This window comes from Lolium perenne, chromosome 3, assembly GCF_019359855.2.
Source record: "Lolium perenne isolate Kyuss_39 chromosome 3, Kyuss_2.0, whole genome shotgun sequence".
NCBI classification, from domain to species: domain Eukaryota; kingdom Viridiplantae; phylum Streptophyta; class Magnoliopsida; order Poales; family Poaceae; genus Lolium; species Lolium perenne.
Genome location: NC_067246.2, coordinates 256116720 through 256134814, shown reverse-complemented (window position 1 = coordinate 256134814; position 18095 = coordinate 256116720). Strand labels below are relative to the sequence as shown.

Sequence of the window (18095 nt, the reverse complement as noted above, 5' to 3'; positions counted from 1 at the left end):
GTATTTCAAAAAGCTAGTTCGACCAAGTGAATCCGTGTGGAATTTTGTGCAGCAATATGAATTGTGCCAGAACTTGATGCTAGATCGTGAAGATAATGCAGGTTTCACCATGGAGACAACAGGGAGACCTCTTTGGGGAAGGTTAGATATATCCAACTTCCTCATGATGCAACTTTCGATTTGTTCATATATGCTTGCAGCAATGAAATGTAATAATATATATCTACAATATCTAATAGTTGTTTATGTTTGCAACTATCATTTTCTGCAGTTGGAGCATTGAGGCACAATCTCAGAAATTCTACACCCCAGAAGTGTTTGAAAGGTTCCAGAAAATGATTTCGACATCAACAAGGTTTCATCCAATTCATGTTGAAGCAGAAAAGTTGAGTTTCGACCTTATTCCAAACATTGGACTTGATGTTAAAACATATTGAGTTGAAGTTGATGCTGCGGAATCATTGTATAGTTGTGGTTGCAACACATTCGAGATGTGTGGTCTTTTATGCGCACACATCATCAGAGTGATGGTGCACCTAAATGTCCAAGAAATACCAGCAAGGTACTTGCTTCATCGCTGGTCTGCTGCGGCAACAACAACTCCACCAGACCCCGGCGCAAACACAATCAGATTTGGGGTTCCTACAACCAACACACTGAAGTACAATGCACTTTGTGCGGGGAAGATGAACAATCTTGCTTCGGATGCTTGCTACGCTGAAGATACATATGCAATTGTGTCAAGTATGGTTGATGAAGCAAGTAAAATTGTAACTAACATGAGGAGAGCTCGAAATGGAATGCAGCAACAGCAAGAAGATATGCAGCCGGAACAACATGAAGCAGGTCATAAGGGTAATGAAGCAGCAGTAGATGAAGTACAAGGAAGTGGCAACCTGCGAAACCCACCCAGGAACAAACCTAAAGGACGTCCAAAAGAAACAGAAAAGCGACATAGGCCTTTGATCGAGCTAAGAGAAGAAGCAAACAAAAAAAGACAGAAGAAGGCGAGTGAACCCAAGGCCAAGAAGGAACCTGCAATGAAGAGGAAGGCAAGGGTGAAAAAATGTCCCTATTGCAATGAAGAAGGTCACACGATACAAGAATGCACATGGATGAAACTTGCAAGACAAGCTGACGAAGCAAGGGCTGCAGGCGTTGAGTTGAGGTTATAGATGCTGCGATAATGTTAACTACAGAAATGTAGTCAGGTTGATATTATTAGTACATACTTGGAAAATTATTGTAAGAAACACATCTATAGGTTTACACAAAAACTGCAATGCACATCAGATTTGTTTGCTGTTCAGCATGAAATATCTATATTGGAGCAACATGTGGTACCATGTAAAGAATTCATACATATGCTTTGAAGGATAAGTGTACCAGACCCTTTACTTTGGTTGAAGCATTAGGTAAATGTATTAGAAGCAGTAATTCTGGTGGTATGAAGCACATAGAAAGTGTGTTTGCAGCATGATATTTGTCAAAAAGAAATGCTGGGTATTTCTTGGTAGACGATGTTTTAGAATGAGTGTAGCAAACGAGATTAGTAGCATATAATTGCATTCTTCTGGCATAATTGCATGGACCTCCTATTTGAATCAACAAAAATTAGTGCTCACACATGCTTTTGAAAGCAACAGAAAATGTAATTTGTAGCTGATCAGCTATGCTTTTGAAGCAACAAGAATTATCATTTGAAGCTTGTCATGTATGCTTTTGAAGCAACAGAAAATGACTTATGTAGCTGATCAGGTATGCTTTTGAAGCAACAAAACATGTCTTATGTAGCTGAGCACACATGCTTTTGAAGCAACAGAAAATGTAATTTGTAGCTGATCAGCTATGCTTTTGAAGCAACAAGAATTATCATTTGAAGCTTGTCAGGTATGCTTTTGAAGCAGCAGTATATAACTATTAGTGCTCAGATCTTGCTGCACACAAATGAGTAACATAGGGAAAAACATAGATCTTTGCTGCATTAAAACACGAAAAAAGAAGGTCATGATATATATTGCGAAATATGCATTGTTTCCTCATATTGCATTAACATATGCGTCAAAGACAAGGCTTTGTAGTGCACATATAAACGGAGAAATCTAAATGAAGCATCCATCCATTTACATAGCGAAGATCAAAGTTTACATCCGCCCGACAAAAGGACTCCAGAACAACGATCAAACTATAGTAACTCTGCCACAAAAAGACTAGTACTATCAAAACTACAGAAACTCCTACTTGGACTGCAACTTAGCATCCATAAGCTTCTCAACAGACTCTGCGTTGTCTCTATTGCTGATCAGACTTGATGCTATGTACTTGCGAAAATCTGGAATGACCTTGTCATCAAACTCTGCCACCACCTTCCCTGTGAAATGGTCCATGTACAGAAGACAGAAGAATCCACAATCAAACCTGTAGCATGAAAATAAAACATGGAAGCAATTAGTGTGTGAGTTGTATGTTTGGGTAACAATTTGGATTTTGCAAAAAAGGCTCTGAAAACAACGAAACTTACGTTGTCTTCTGCTGTGGATGGTCAGGTGTAGACAAGTTGTAAACGGACCAATCAATCTTTGCTACACCTGACTCATTGACAAGCCTTCTGAAGTTTGTGAACTATGAAGTAACAAAAGCAAGTGTAGTTAGTCATTGATTTTTAATACACATATGCTACATGAACTATTTGTATCACTAACCAGATTATTTGCAGCTTCTTGCAACTTGCTGGTACCATCAGCTTTAAGCAATGAATCAAAAATGTGGTACTGCTTGTGCACAAGATTGACAGAACACACAATCCAGTGGTAGTCTTTGACAACAGGAAAGTACAGCTGCAGAACACCATTGAAACAAATTAAGAACCTTCTGAAGTCTATCATAAATGAGATGCAACAGGAAAAACAAGTTACAAAAATAAAAAGCTCACGAGGTCATCTTTTAGCATTTTTGACTTGCTGACTTCGGACTTGAAATCTTTCATGCATTCTTTTGGATTGAATGTTGCTGGATCGACAATTAGCTTAGACTGAAAAATTCATGACTGTCTTGTTAGATGCTGGATTGAATGTTGCTGGAACAATGTTTGAAAAGTTAAGTCGTGGAAGTACTAACCACCATATGCTGCGAGAATGCATACTTTTTCTTCGCTCGGTTGCTTTTCGCAGCCAATAATGTTGATTCACGGTTGAACTTCTCAGTCCACACATCCATTACCTGGCTATCTAGTGGCATTCGAGGCTTGAGAGAAGCTACAAAGCTTCTGTATGTGCAAAAGGAGCGTCCAATCTGAACAAAAGCTTTGCTGCGAAGAAGCATATATAAAAACATAAAAAGGCCAGTTACATGCTTAGAAGCAAAAAGTTTCATGTAATGAAGCAATACATTTATAATATTGAAACTCCTAAATTGAACCAAAGAAGCACATTGTAGGATCAATTGAAGCAACATCCATTTAATAAAGAAACATACTGTTTTAACAAAAATGCAAATATAACAAAAAATGTGAACTCACGGCATATCATTCTTTGGCTGCCTCTTTAATTTCCGACCATGTATGACAAATTTGTCGTACGTATGAATTGTATCTTGAGAGACCCGAATCTTCTTCATTTTAGGATGTGAAAGCTCATCCTTTGCTGCTCTCTTTGCTCTATTCCTCTTATCAACTGTATCTACCCCAGTAGTAGCATCTTTCTCAACAGAATCCATAATGACATCTGCAGAGGTAGAAGAAAAACAAGGATAAAAAGAGGGTGTGTCAACCAATTGAAACAAAGCATACAAAAGACTATAAAACATTGAAACAGACAGTGCACCTGCACTCTTGGGGCCAATTGGTGTCTTTGGCTCACCCAAAACAGCAGCTTCAACAATGATGAAATTTTGAACGGTTGAATCATTCTCGCTTGCTGCAAAAAAAGAAAAACACAAAAAAGCTGCAGCCATGGAACCCAAGAAATGTTCACAACAAGATATACAAAAAACACATACTTGTAACAGGGGGAATCTTCAGAACAGTCGCAGCAGGCAGGTTATCCACATCAGACTCTTTACCGTGATTCTCCGGAGGATACACGGCAGTTGCAGCGGGTGGTATCTTCAGAACATCCGCAACAACTGGATTCTCCACAGCAGGCGGAGCAGGTGCCTTATTCTCCACAGCAGCCGCAGCAGTTGGATTCTCCACGGCAGCCACATCAGGAGCATTTCCCACGGCAGCCACAACATGTACCATCTCCACATCAGCTCCTGCGGGTGGTTTCTTCAGAACAGTCGCAACAGTTGGATTATCCAGAACAGCCGCACCAGATGGTTTCTTCAGAACAGCTGCAGGAGGTGGATTAACCACAGCAGCCACATCAGCTGAACAAGATGTTTTTTCGACAGACAGTGGCTTCTCCAACTCAGGCACAGGAACTGGACACATATCAGAAGATGCAGCAGTATCAGCAGTTGATCTAAGACTTGTTCTGTCTGGGATTGCATTGAAGAACTCCCATTCTTCGGAACCTTGAGGAAACAAATCCATTGAAGGAGGATCCGGAGCACGGTTCCAGGATTCTGCAGATACACCCTCTGGTATCCTAGAACGAAACGGAGATCTCACCGGACTATCAACAGAGTTGAACTCACCAGTGTACCCTTGTTTAAACGAAGCATCAACAATTATTGCAGGCTGTGGAACATCTGGTATGCCGCTGCGAGCATGAACCTCCGGATAATCTTCCATTGCATCAGTCTGTAAGTCAACATCTTCTTCAGTTTCATCACCGCTGTTGTGATCTCCGCTGTTGTGATCTCCTTCATCCATTGTATTTTGTCCATCCTTTGCAGCATCCTGTTCTTCTGTAGATACATTGGGATTTGTGCTTTGCTCACCATTTGCTTCTGATGGAAACACAATACTTGGACCATCGCCTTCTTGGATAAGAGCATCAACGTCAACCAATAGAGCGGACATACGCTGAGAATACATGCGTTTCAGCGCAACACCAAGGTTCTTCATAGTTGCTTCGACATCAGCAGCATAAATAGCCTTATGCTTATCGTACAGGTGCTTGTAACGAGCTGGAATCTACAAAAGAAATAGCAAAATTTGATTATTACTGAAGCAAAAATAGGTTGCAGCAAATGTAGAATGAAGAATACTGATAAAACCAGCATGAACTAAGCAGCAGCAAAAAGCAAAAGTTAATAAAGCAAAACTATAATAGTAAGGCAGCATTAAAAAACATGCTAAGGTACAAAATTTAAAAGGTAGCAACATTTAATAATATGTAATGAAGCTTTCAATTAGAACTAAAGAGACAAGTGGAAATCATCATTGAAGCACTTATATAAAGCCTACTAGCAAAAACATAAAAAAAAGCAATTGCTTATATTGAAAAAGTAGCAGCTTTCAATTGAAGCCAATGAAGCAAAACTATAACAGTATGGCAGCAATTTAAAAAGTCTAAGGTAGCAACCTGAAAATTATCAGATAAAACCTTTTAAAAAAGTAGTCTAATGCAGGAAACAAATTTTGATATATTGGTTACCTCCAATTCCTGGCTGTTTGGAAAACCAGGAACAAGCCATTCATTCAGTGATGCCGATGGGTTAACTTCGACATCTTCACCAGTTTCACCAGTTTCAGGCGGTTGAACAGTTTGAGCATATGGAGTACTTGAGAACGGAAGAAACTGCAAAAACATCAGAAGCCAAAAGAAAAATAATTATTGAACATGTATACATATAAGAAGGATGCACAAATAGCCAACAACTGATAACAAGAAACAAGGAGACCTGTTCAAGTACTCCATATGCTCAAACTGTTCAACCGCCTGAAACTGGTGAAACTGGTGAAGATGTCGAAGTTAACCCATCGGCATCACTGAATGAATGGCTTGTTCCTGGTTTTCCAAACAGCCAGGAATTGGAGGTAACCAATATATCAAAATTTGTTTCCTGCATTAGACTACTTTTTTAAAAGGTTTTATCTGATAATTTTCAGGTTGCTACCTTAGACTTTTTAAATTGCTGCCATACTGTTATAGTTTTGCTTCATTGGCTTCAATTGAAAGCTGCTACTTTTTCAATATAAGCAATTGCTTTTTTTATGTTTTTGCTAGTAGGCTTTATATAAGTGCTTCAATGATGATTTCCACTTGTCTCTTTAGTTCTAATTGAAAGCTTCATTACATATTATTAAATGTTGCTACCTTTTAAATTTTGTACCTTAGCATGTTTTTTAATGCTGCCTTACTATTATAGTTTTGCTTTATTAACTTTTGCTTTTTGCTGCTGCTTAGTTCATGCTGGTTTTATCAGTATTCTTCATTCTACATTTGCTGCAACCTATTTTTGCTTCAGTAATAATCAAATTTTGCTATTTCTTTTGTAGATTCCAGCTCGTTACAAGCACCTGTACGATAAGCATAAGGCTATTTATGCTGCTGATGTCGAAGCAACTATGAAGAACCTTGGTGTTGCGCTGAAACGCATGTATTCTCAGCGTATGTCTGCTCTATTGGTTGACGTTGATGCTCTTATCCAAGAAGGCGATGGTCCAAGTATTGTGTTTCCATCAGAAGCAAATGGTGAGCAAAGCACAAATCCCAATGTATCTACAGAAGAACAGGATGCTGCAAAGGATGGACAAAATACAATGGATGAAGGAGATCACAACAGCGGAGATCACAACAGCGGTGATGAAACTGAAGAAGATGTTGACTTACAGACTGATGCAATGGAAGATTATCCGGAGGTTCATGCTCGCAGCGGCATACCAGATGTTCCACAGCCTGCAATAATTGTTGATGCTTCGTTTAAACAAGGGTACACTGGTGAGTTCAACTCTGTTGATAGTCCGGTGAGATCTCCGTTTCGTTCTAGGATACCAGAGGGTGTATCTGCAGAATCCTGGAACCGTGCTCCGGATCCTCCTTCAATGGATTTGTTTCCTCAAGGTTCCGAAGAATGGGAGTTCTTCAATGCAATCCCGCATGTAACAAGTCTTAGATCAACTGCTGATACTGCTGCATCTTCTGATATGTGTCCAGTTCCTGTGCCTGAGTTGGAGAAGCCACTGTCTGTCGAAAAAACATCTTGTTCAGCTGATGTGGCTGTTGTGGTTAATCCACCTCCTGCAGCTGTTCTGAAGAAACCATCTGGTGCGGCTGTTCTGGATAATCCAACTGTTGCGACTGTTCTGAAGAAACCACCCGCAGGAGCTGATGTGGAGATGGTACATGTTGTGGCTGCCGTGGGAAATGCTCCTGATGTGGCTGCCGTGGAGAATCCAACTGCTACGGCTGCTGTGGAGAATAAGGCACCTGCTCCGCCTGCTGTGGAGAATCCAGTTGTTGCGGATGTTCTGAAGATACCACCCGCTGCAACTGCCGTGTATCCTCCGGAGAATCACGGTAAAGAGTCTGATGTGGATAACCTGCCTGCTGCGACTGTTCTGAAGATTCCACCTGTTACAAGTATGTGTTTTTTATATATCTTTTTGTGAACATTTCTTGGGTTCCATGGCTGCAGCTTTTTTGTGTTTTTGTTTTTTTGCAGCAAGCGAGAATGATTCAACCGTTCAAAATTTCATCATTGTTGAAGCTGCTGTTTTGGGTGAGCCAAAGACACCAATTGGCCCCAAGAGTGCAGGTGCACTGTCTGTTTCAACGTTTTATAGTCTTTTGTATGCTTTGTTTCAATTGGTTGACACACCCTCTTTTTTTCCTTGTTTTTCTTCTACCTCTGCAGATGTCATTATGGATTCTGTTGAGAAAGATGCTACTACTGGGGTAGATACAGTTGATAAGAGGAATAGAGCAAAGAGAGCAGCAAAGGATGAGCTTTCACATCCTAAAATGAAGAAGATTCGGGTCTCTCAAGATACAATTCATACGTATGACAAATTTGTCATACATGGTCGGAAATTAAAGAGGCAGCCAAAGAATGATATGCCGTAAGTTCACATTTTTTGTTATATTTGTATTTTTGTTAAAACAGTATGTTTCTTTATTAAATGGATGTTGCTTCAATTGGTACTACAATGTGCTTCTTTGGTTCAATTTAGGAGTTTCAATATTATAAATGTATTGCTTCATTACATGAAACTTTTTGCTTCTAAGCATGTAACTGGCCTTTTTTATGTTTTTATATATGCTTCTTCGCAGCAAAGCTTTTGTTCAGATTGGACGCTCCTTTTGCACATACAGAAGCTTTGTAGCTTCTCTCAAGCCTCGAATGCCACTAGATAGCCAGGTAATGGATGTGTGGACTGAGAAGTTCAACCGTGAATCAACATTATTGGCTGCGAAAAGCAACCGAGCGAAGAAAAAGTATGCATTCTCGCAGCATATGGTGGTTAGTACTTCCACGACTTAACTTTTCAAACATTGTTCCAGCAACATTCAATCCAGCATCTAACAAGACAGTCATGAATTTTTCAGTCTAAGCTAATTGTCGATCCAGCAACATTCAATCCAAAAGAATGCATGAAAGATTTCAAGTCCGAAGTCAGCAAGTCAAAAATGCTAAAAGATGACCTCGTGAGCTTTTTATTTTTGTAACTTGTTTTTCCTGTTGCATCTCATTTATGGTAGACTTCAGAAGGTTCTTAATTTGTTTCAATGGTGTTCTGCAGCTGTACTTTCCTGTTGTCAAAGACTACCACTGGATTGTGTGTTCTGTCAATCTTGTGCACAAGCAGTACCACATTTTTGATTCATTGCTTAAAGCTGATGGTACCAGCAAGTTGCAAGAAGCTGCAAATAATCTGGTTAGTGATACAAATAGTTCATGTAGCATATGTGTATTAAAAATCAATGACTAACTACACTTGCTTTTGTTACTTCATAGTTCACAAACTTCAGGAGGCTTGTCAATGAGTCAGGTGTAGCAAAGATTGGTTGGTCCGTTTACAACTTGTCTACACCTGACCATCCACAACAGAAGACAACGTAAGTTTTGTTGTTTTCAGAGCCTTTTTTGCAAAATCCAAATTGTTACCCAAACATACAACTCACACACTAATTGCTTCCATGTTTTATTTTCATGCTACAGGTTTGATTGTGGATTCTTCTGTCTTCTGTACATGGACCATTTCACAGGGAAGGTGGTGGCAGAGTTTGATGACAAGGTCATTCCAGATTTTCGCAAGTACATAGCATCAAGTCTGATCAACAATAGAGACAACGCAGAGTCTGTTGGGAAGCGTATGGATGCTGAGTTGCAGTCCAAGTAGGAGTTTCTGTAGTTTTGATAGTACTAGTCTTTTTGTGGCAGAGTTACTATAGTTTGATCGTTGTTCTGGAGTCCTTTTGTCGGGCGGATGTAAACTATGATCTTCGCTATGTAAATGGATGGATGCTTCATTTAGATTTCTCCGTTTATATGTGCACTACAAAGCCTTGTCTTTGACGCATATGTTAATGCAATATGAGGAAACAATGCATATTTCGCAATATATATCATGACCTTCTTTTTTCGTGTTTTAATGCAGCAAAGATCTATGTTTTTCCCTATGTTACTCATTTGTGTGCAGCAAGATCTGAGCACTAATAGTTATATACTGCTGCTTCAAAAGCATACCTGACAAGCTTCAAATGATAATTCTTGTTGCTTCAAAAGCATAGCTGATCAGCTACAAATTACATTTTCTGTTGCTTCAAAAGCATGTGTGCTCAGCTACATAAGACATGTTTTGTTGCTTCAAAAGCATACCTGATCAGCTACATAAGTCATTTTCTATTGCTTCAAAAGCATACATGACAAGCTTCAAATGATAATTCTTGTTGCTTCAAAAGCATAGCTGATCAGCTACAAATTACATTTTCTGTTGCTTTCAAAAGCATGTGTGAGCACTAATTTTTGTTGATTCAAATAGGAGGTCCATGCAATTATGCCATAAGAATGCAATTATATGCTACTAATCTCCTTTGCTACACTCATGCTAAAACATTGTCTACCAAGAAATACCCAGCATTTCTTTTTGACAAATATCATGCTGCAAACACACTTTCTATGTGCTTCATACCACCAGAATTACTGCTTCTAATACATTTACCTAATGCTTCAACCAAAGTAAAGGGTCTGGTACACTTATCCTTCAAAGCATATGTATGAATTCTTTACATGGTACCACATGTTGCTCCAATATAGATATTTCATGTTGAACAGCAAACAAATCTGATGTGCATTGCAGTTTTTGTGTAAACCTATAGATGTGTTTCTTACAATAATTTTTCAAGTATGTACTAATAATATCAACCTGACTACATTTCTGTAGTTAACATTATCGCAGCATCTATAACCTCAACTCAACGCCTGCAGCCCTTGCTTCGTCAGCTTGTCTTGCAAGTTTCATCCATGTGCATTCTTGTATCGTGTGACCTTCTTCATTGCAATAGGGACATTTTTTCACCCTTGCCTTCCTCTTCATTGCAGGTTCCTTCTTGGTCTTGGGTTCACTCGCCTTCTTCTGTCTTTTTTGTTTGCTTCTTCTCTTAGCTCGATCAAAGGCTTATGTCGCTTTTCTGTTTCTTTTGGACGTCCTTTAGGTTTGTTCCTGGGTGGGTTTCGCAGGTTGCCACTTCCTTGTGCTTCATCTACTGCTGCTTCATTACCCTTATGACCTGCTTCATGCTGTTCCGGCTGCATATCTTCTTGCTGTTGCTGCATTCCATTTCGAGCTCTCCTCATGTTAGTTACAATTTTACTTGCTTCATCAACCATACTTGACACAATTGCATATGTATCTTCAGCGTAGCAAGCATCCGAAGCAAGATTGTTCATCTTCCTGCACAGTGCATTGTACTTCAGTGTGTTGGTTGTAGGAACCCCAAATCTGATTGTGTTTGCGCCGGGGTCTGGTGGAGTTGTTGTTGCCGCAGCAGACCAGCGATGAAGCAAGTACCTTGCTGGTATTTCTTGGACATTTAGGTGCACCATCACTCTGATGATGTGTGCGCATAAAAGACCACACATCTCGAATGTGTTGCAACCACAACTATACAATGATTCCGCAGCATCAACTTCAACTCGATATGTTTTAACATCAAGTCCAATGTTTGGAATAAGGTCGAAACTCAACTTTTCTGCTTCAACATGAATTGGATGAAACCTTGTTGATGTCGAAATCATTTTCTGGAACCTTTCAAACACTTCTGGGGTGTAGAATTTCTGAGATTGTGCCTCAATGCTCCAACTGCAGAAAATGATAGTTGCAAACATAAACAACTATTAGATATTGTAGATATATATTATTACATTTCATTGCTGCAAGCATATATGAACAAATCGAAAGTTGCATCATGAGGAAGTTGGATATATGTAACCTTCCCCAAAGAGGTCTCCCTGTTGTCTCCATGGTGAAACCTGCATTATCTTCACGATCTAGCATCAAGTTCTGGCACAATTCATATTGCTGCACAAAATTCCACACGGATTCACTTGGTCGAACTAGCTTTTTGAAATACGAATTCAGCCCTTCAGATCTTCCAGTTGTAGATGTAAACGGGAAGAATCTGTGCCTGAAATAGACAGGTGCCCATTTTTTTCGACTGTCCCACATGTTCTGTAGGTGTTTGTTTTCAGACATTGAGTGTACTTGCAGCATGTGCTTCCAGCAGTACTCAAATTGTTCAGGTGAATCTGTCCCATATATGCAGGAATAGAAAGCATCAGCAAAAGGGTGCCCATCAACTAATTTTGGACCGAGTTTCCTTCTCGCCAAGTTCACCACATGGTAGAAGCAACATCTGTGTATTGAGTGAGGGAAAACTTTGGATATTGCATTACCAATTTGCTGATCTTGATCTGTCATTATATGATCAGGAGCCACTTGATTCATCGCCATCATCCACCTTTCAAAAACCCACTTGAATGTTTCAAATGTTTCATCAGGTAGCAAAGCACAGCCCAACACAATTGTGTGTGTATGGTTATTTATCCCGACTATTGGCGCAAAAGGCATATTGTATCTATTAGTACAGAAGGTAGTGTCAAAAAAGACACAGTTCTTGTACTTTGGATACAACGACCTAGTTCTCCCGTCCACCTGCATCAGAGCCCTTACAGCATTATTCTCATCCAGCTGTGTTGCATAAAAGAAGCTCGGGCTTTCAGCTTTTCTTTTTTCAAAGTACTCAATTGTCAGACTCATGTCTCGCAGCGAGACATCATTACGAAGCATTGTTCTTATGTTCGAAACATCTCTCTTCACATAACCCAATGTCCTCAGGTCACCACCACGAACATTTCCTAGGCACCCCATAATCTGAGCAGTACTAATGTTTTGATTATGCAAGGTTTGCAGCAACTGAAAGTCCTCTTCTGGCACCTTCCTATGTGAGCGGTAATATCTGCGTCGCCCTAGTTGCTTCACCATAGGGTGTGTGTGATCCTCTGTGAAAACTATCACTGTCCAACGACCGTTTCGCTTGCCAACATGCATATGTGCTTTGCAATCGTAGCGCAACAGTCTGTTTCGTTGCCTTGTATCAGACAGGTCCATCTGCAGCCCTTTATTTTTTGATTGTTTCTCCGCGGTGAAGCTGCTCATGTCAACTGGACTATCCATCATATTTGCAGCAGAATCTTTTCTGTTTTGGTTTCCTTGAGTTGCAGCAGAAGTTTTCCCAGTATGGACGCACTCGAACACCCTGTTCAGTATTGTATCCTTTGGTACATTGCGTGCTGTACTGTATTTTGTGTTTCCTATTCTTATGCCAAACCCTGTTTTGTAGGCATAGTCATTGTAGACTTTATATGCTTCTTCTAGATCATCGAATTCCATGCCAACATAAGGAACAGCTGGCTGTGAAGATATCTCATCAACTGCTTCTTCAGCAGCATTCCCACTGGCAGCACTTTCTGGCCCCGGAACAAACGTAGCACTTTCTGGCCCCGGCACAAAAGAAGAACTTCCTGGTTCCGGTACAAACTCAGCATTTTCATTCACCGTAGCATCAACACCACAATTATCTTCATACTGCTGGTTGAGATCAAACCCTCCTAGAATGCTGTCAGCAACAAACCTCTGCAAACATTTTTAGTTATGGTTAGTTGATACAATTTTTAGTTATGTTGTATGGCAGCACAACAAAAATTAGTTGAACATCGTTTTGCATTAACTACAGTGCTTCAATGAAACAATATGAGAAAATAATATGACACCACAGCTAACCTTTTGATCATTGAAACACTATTTTTCTGAATAAATTCACATCTGCTACCTAGTATAAGAAAATGCTACCCAAACAGCTACTGTGCAAACAAACATGAAGCAATGTCACTTTAGTTGCAATAGTGTACAAAATCATCCACACAAAGCATCTGCTACATTGAAGCACTAGGACAACATGTCAATCATCATGAGGACAGGAAACCATCCGAAACCCTAGCAGCATTAGCAACAACTAATTGCAGACAGGATCACTCACCGAAGCAGCAGGTTCTTCAATCTCAGGATCCTGAGTAAAAATTACTTCAGGGTTGTTGTAGCGAGGACGAAAACCTTGCAGCAGATCACCCTCTCTGGCGCTTGCCTGAGCACCCTCACATCGTCGGGGATGACCATGGTTTGAAGCAGAGAAGGATGCCACCTTCGATGGTGGCGCGGCCAGGTGATTTGGATCACCTTCGGAGGGGAAGAGGATTGATCGGAGTAGGTGGGCCATCCTCCCGCCGTCGATTGCTGCAGCGTCCTCCGGCGATTGCTACCTGGCGCGCCGCCGCGCCGCGCCGCGCCGCGATCGCCGTCTTCCGCCGAGATCTGTCCAGGGTGGTGAGCTTGCTGCGAGCAAACAGAAGGTTGCTTCAATGAAGCATAAGCGGGAGAGAGGGAGGGGGAGCTCCAGATCGGACAGTCCTAATTAAATGCATCAACGGTTACCGATCCGGAGGCTCGGTCGTTCTGTGCCTCCGGAGGATCCTCAGCGCGGTCCTTTTATGTATGTTAATGTCAGCATATTATCCAGTGGTATGTAGCAACCATTTTGCTTTGGTATGATGCATTTATAGGTTTGCCAGCAATGTATGTCACAATTAGTAGGTTCCATTTTTCATTCACCGTAGCATCAACACCACAATTATCTTCATACTGCTGGTTGAGATCAAACCCTCCTAGAATGCTGTCAGCAACAAACCTCTGCAAACATTTTTAGTTATGGTTAGTTGATACAATTTTTAGTTATGTTGTATGGCAGCACAACAAAAATTAGTTGAACATCGTTTTGCATTAACTACAGTGCTTCAATGAAACAATATGAGAAAATAATATGACACCACAGCTAACCTTTTGATCATTGAAACACTATTTTTCTGAATAAATTCACATCTGCTACCTAGTATAAGAAAATGCTACCCAAACAGCTACTGTGCAAACAAACATGAAGCAATGTCACTTTAGTTGCAATAGTGTACAAAATCATCCACACAAAGCATCTGCTACATTGAAGCACTAGGACAACATGTCAATCATCATGAGGACAGGAAACCATCCGAAACCCTAGCAGCATTAGCAACAACTAATTGCAGACAGGATCACTCACCGAAGCAGCAGGTTCTTCAATCTCAGGATCCTGAGTAAAAATTACTTCAGGGTTGTTGTAGCGAGGACAAAAACCTTGCAGCAGATCACCCTCTCTGGCGCTTGCCTGAGCACCCTCACATCGTCGGGGACGACCATGGTTTGAAGCAGAGAAGGATGCCACCTTCGATGGTGGCGCGGCCAGGTGATTTGGATCACCTTCGGAGGGGAAGAGGATTGATCGGAGTAGGTGGGCCATCCTCCCGCCGTCGATTGCTGCAGCGTCCTCCGGCGATTGCTACCTGGCGCGCCGCCGCGCCGCGCCGCGATCGCCGTCTTCCGCCGAGATCTGTCCAGGGTGGTGAGCTTGCTGCGAGCAAACAGAAGGTTGCTTCAATGAAGCATAAGCGGGAGAGAGGGAGGGGGAGCTCCAGATCGGACGGTCCTAATTAAATGTATCAACGGTTACCGATCCGGAGGCTCGGTCGTTCTGTGCCTCCGGAGGATCCTCAGCGCGGTCCTTTTATGTATGTTAATGTCAGCATATTATCCAGTGGTATGTAGCAACCATTTTGCTTTGGTATGATGCATTTATAGGTTTGCCAGCAATGTATGTCACAATTAGTAGGTTCCATTTTTCATTCACCGTAGCATCAACACCACAATTATCTTCATACTGCTGGTTGAGATCAAACCCTCCTAGAATGCTGTCAGCAACAAACCTCTGCAAACATTTTTAGTTATGGTTAGTTGATACAATTTTTAGTTATGTTGTATGGCAGCACAACAAAAATTAGTTGAACATCGTTTTGCATTAACTACAGTGCTTCAATGAAACAATATGAGAAAATAATATGACACCACAGCTAACCTTTTGATCATTGAAACACTATTTTTCTGAATAAATTCACATCTGCTACCTAGTATAAGAAAATGCTACCCAAACAGCTACTGTGCAAACAAACATGAAGCAATGTCACTTTAGTTGCAATAGTGTACAAAATCATCCACACAAAGCATCTGCTACATTGAAGCACTAGGACAACATGTCAATCATCATGAGGACAGGAAACCATCCGAAACCCTAGCAGCATTAGCAACAACTAATTGCAGACAGGATCACTCACCGAAGCAGCAGGTTCTTCAATCTCAGGATCCTGAGTAAAAATTACTTCAGGGTTGTTGTAGCGAGGACGAAAACCTTGCAGCAGATCACCCTCTCTGGCGCTTGCCTGAGCACCCTCACATCGTCGGGGACGACCATGGTTTGAAGCAGAGAAGGATGCCACCTTCGATGGTGGCGCGGCCAGGTGATTTGGATCACCTTCGGAGGGGAAGAGGATTGATCGGAGTAGGTGGGCCATCCTCCCGCCGTCGATTGCTGGAGCGTCCTCCGGCGATTGCTACCTGGCGCGCCGCCGCGCCGCGCCGCGATCGCCGTCTTCCGCCGAGATCTGTCCAGGGTGGTGAGCTTGCTGCGAGCAAACAGAAGGTTGCTTCAATGAAGCATAAGCGGGAGAGAGGGAGGGGGAGCTCCAGATCGGACGGTCCTAATTAAATGCATCAACGGTTACCGATCCGGAGGCTCGGTCGTTCTGTGCCTCCGGAGGATCCTCAGCGCGGTCCATATGCAAAATATCCAATACATCCGTGTGACCTTTTCTGGTTGTTTTGTTGCCCAAAAAGTTCAGTTTGGTTAGATGGGCTGCATTGACGTCTCACCTTCTTAAATACTCCCTAAATTTGGGACGGAGATTTTAGCTCCTGCTCCTTGCTGTATATAAAAATTAAAAAATCATAGTTATGTGTTTTTAAAAAATAGAAAAAATCATGTTGTAGCTGATGATTATCCCACAAACGTACAAATTTCAATTTTAAATATTTTTCTAGGCTACACAAAAATGGCAAGTTTGCATATTTCAAATCTCTAAATTTTAATAGAAATTTTTTGTTTAGCCTACAGTATAAAGAATTTCACATCATAATTGTGTAAAGTTGTAGGTTACGCCATTTACTGTGTGCATATTTAATTTCAGATTTTTCTAAAACCAATGGGTATGATCGATTTTTTATTTCTTATAAACAACATGAGCACTAGTGCCCAAGAGTAAAATTTGGCATCTTTTTTGTTCTTTGGTCCGACCATGGCTGCTTCGAGGGGTTGACCTTCTCGGGGCAAATCCTATTTAATGCTTCACGCGAAGGGAAGCAAGTCGATGTGTACCCCTTTTAAAGCTATATTTTCTGAACGGGTCTGCCCATTAGACCCCAGGTGGTTCGGATTTTTTTGGTTTTAAGAAGATTCTACAATGATTCGGTTCGACTGGAAGTGGTGGAGTCGGTTCGAGAAGGTTTTACGTCATTTACTATGTGCATATTTAATTACAAATTCTTCTAGAATTAGTGCATCTGATTTTTGATTTCTTATAAAAAAACATGAGCACTAGTGCCTAGGAGTCAAAGACACTTTCCGCAAAATTTGGCATTTTTATTTTCTTTTTTGTTCTTTGGTCTGACCATGGCTGCTTCGAGGGGTTGACCTTCTCGGAGCAAATCCTATTTAACGCTTCATACGAAGGGAAGAAAGTCGACGTGTAACCCTTTTTAAGCTATAGTTTGTAAACGGGTATGCCCATTAGACACAGGTGGTTCGGATTTTTTTGTTTTAGGAAGATTCTACAATGTTTCGGTTTCTCTATATTCCGGTTTCTTCCTTTTTATTTATTTGTTTGGTTATTACCCCTTTTTGTTTTTAGTTCTTAATTTTTGAACATTTTCATGTTTGAATAATTTAAAAATATGAACATATTCTGGATTTGAATAATTTTTTAGTCCGAACTTTTCAAAAATTTGAAGTCTGAATATTTTAGAATTCTGAATAATTTTCAGAAGGAGTATGGAAGAGACTAGAAGTGATAGAGGACAACCAAAGTTGACGTGGGTAGAGGCGGTAAAAAGAGACTTGAGGGATTGGAGTGCACCTAAAGTCTTAGCTCTTGATACGACTGTATGATGATCATGGATTCATATGTTGAAATCTTAGTTACTCGCTTTTTTTCTTCCTTTCTTTCTCCTTATTTTGGTTTTTTTCTGTTGTATTTCATATCTAGCCTACCCCAATTTGCTTCGGAGAAAGGCTTTGATGTTTTTGTTGTTGTTGAATGTAATATCCCAGGTTTAGAGGCAATAAAATGAGAGAACACCAAAGTGTGCATTGCATTCATGCATAGAAAATCCGGGGAATTTTCGCGCTTTCAAATAAAACTTACCACAGTAACTGAAGTTTCACTTGACTTGCTGGAATTGAAGTAGATCATCAAGTCAAGCGCTATAAACTTCACTGTGATCTTTGTTAAAACCTTGTTTTGGGTAGAGATGATTTGATCTATGTGCTAGATTAAATGGAATTAGTTTTACAACAAACAACACCTTAAGTGAGGATTAAATACCAGATCCTATGAAGGATCATAACATGGTATTCCTTACCACAACACATTCTCTAAGAATCAAACCCTAACTTAATAACACTCAAAAGTTAGCAACTACCTTTGTGTGGAATTTAATTCACTTCTAAATA

General features: G+C 40.6%; 1 protein-coding gene and 1 long non-coding RNA gene across 2 annotated transcripts; one reads left to right on the top strand and one right to left on the bottom strand.

Moving 5' to 3' along the window:
* Nucleotides 1-2237: 2237 nt before the first annotated feature.
* LOC139838145 (uncharacterized) lies at nucleotides 2238-5958 on the bottom strand. Its single transcript, XM_071827507.1, has 10 exons — nucleotides 5836-5958; nucleotides 5544-5687; nucleotides 3997-5080; nucleotides 3822-3914; nucleotides 3518-3722; nucleotides 3118-3307; nucleotides 2933-3031; nucleotides 2703-2837; nucleotides 2522-2622; nucleotides 2238-2418 (listed from the first exon to the last, which is right to left on the bottom strand). Exons 1-10 carry the CDS (start codon nucleotides 5956-5958, stop codon nucleotides 2238-2240), a joined length of 2355 nt encoding a protein of 784 aa, XP_071683608.1.
* Nucleotides 5959-8172: 2214 nt separating this feature from the next.
* On the top strand, nucleotides 8173-8876 carry LOC127338750 (uncharacterized). Its single transcript, XR_011754239.1, has 3 exons — nucleotides 8173-8352; nucleotides 8439-8537; nucleotides 8633-8876. It is a non-coding gene; the product is annotated as an uncharacterized lncRNA (long non-coding RNA).
* Nucleotides 8877-18095: the final 9219 nt, after the last annotated feature.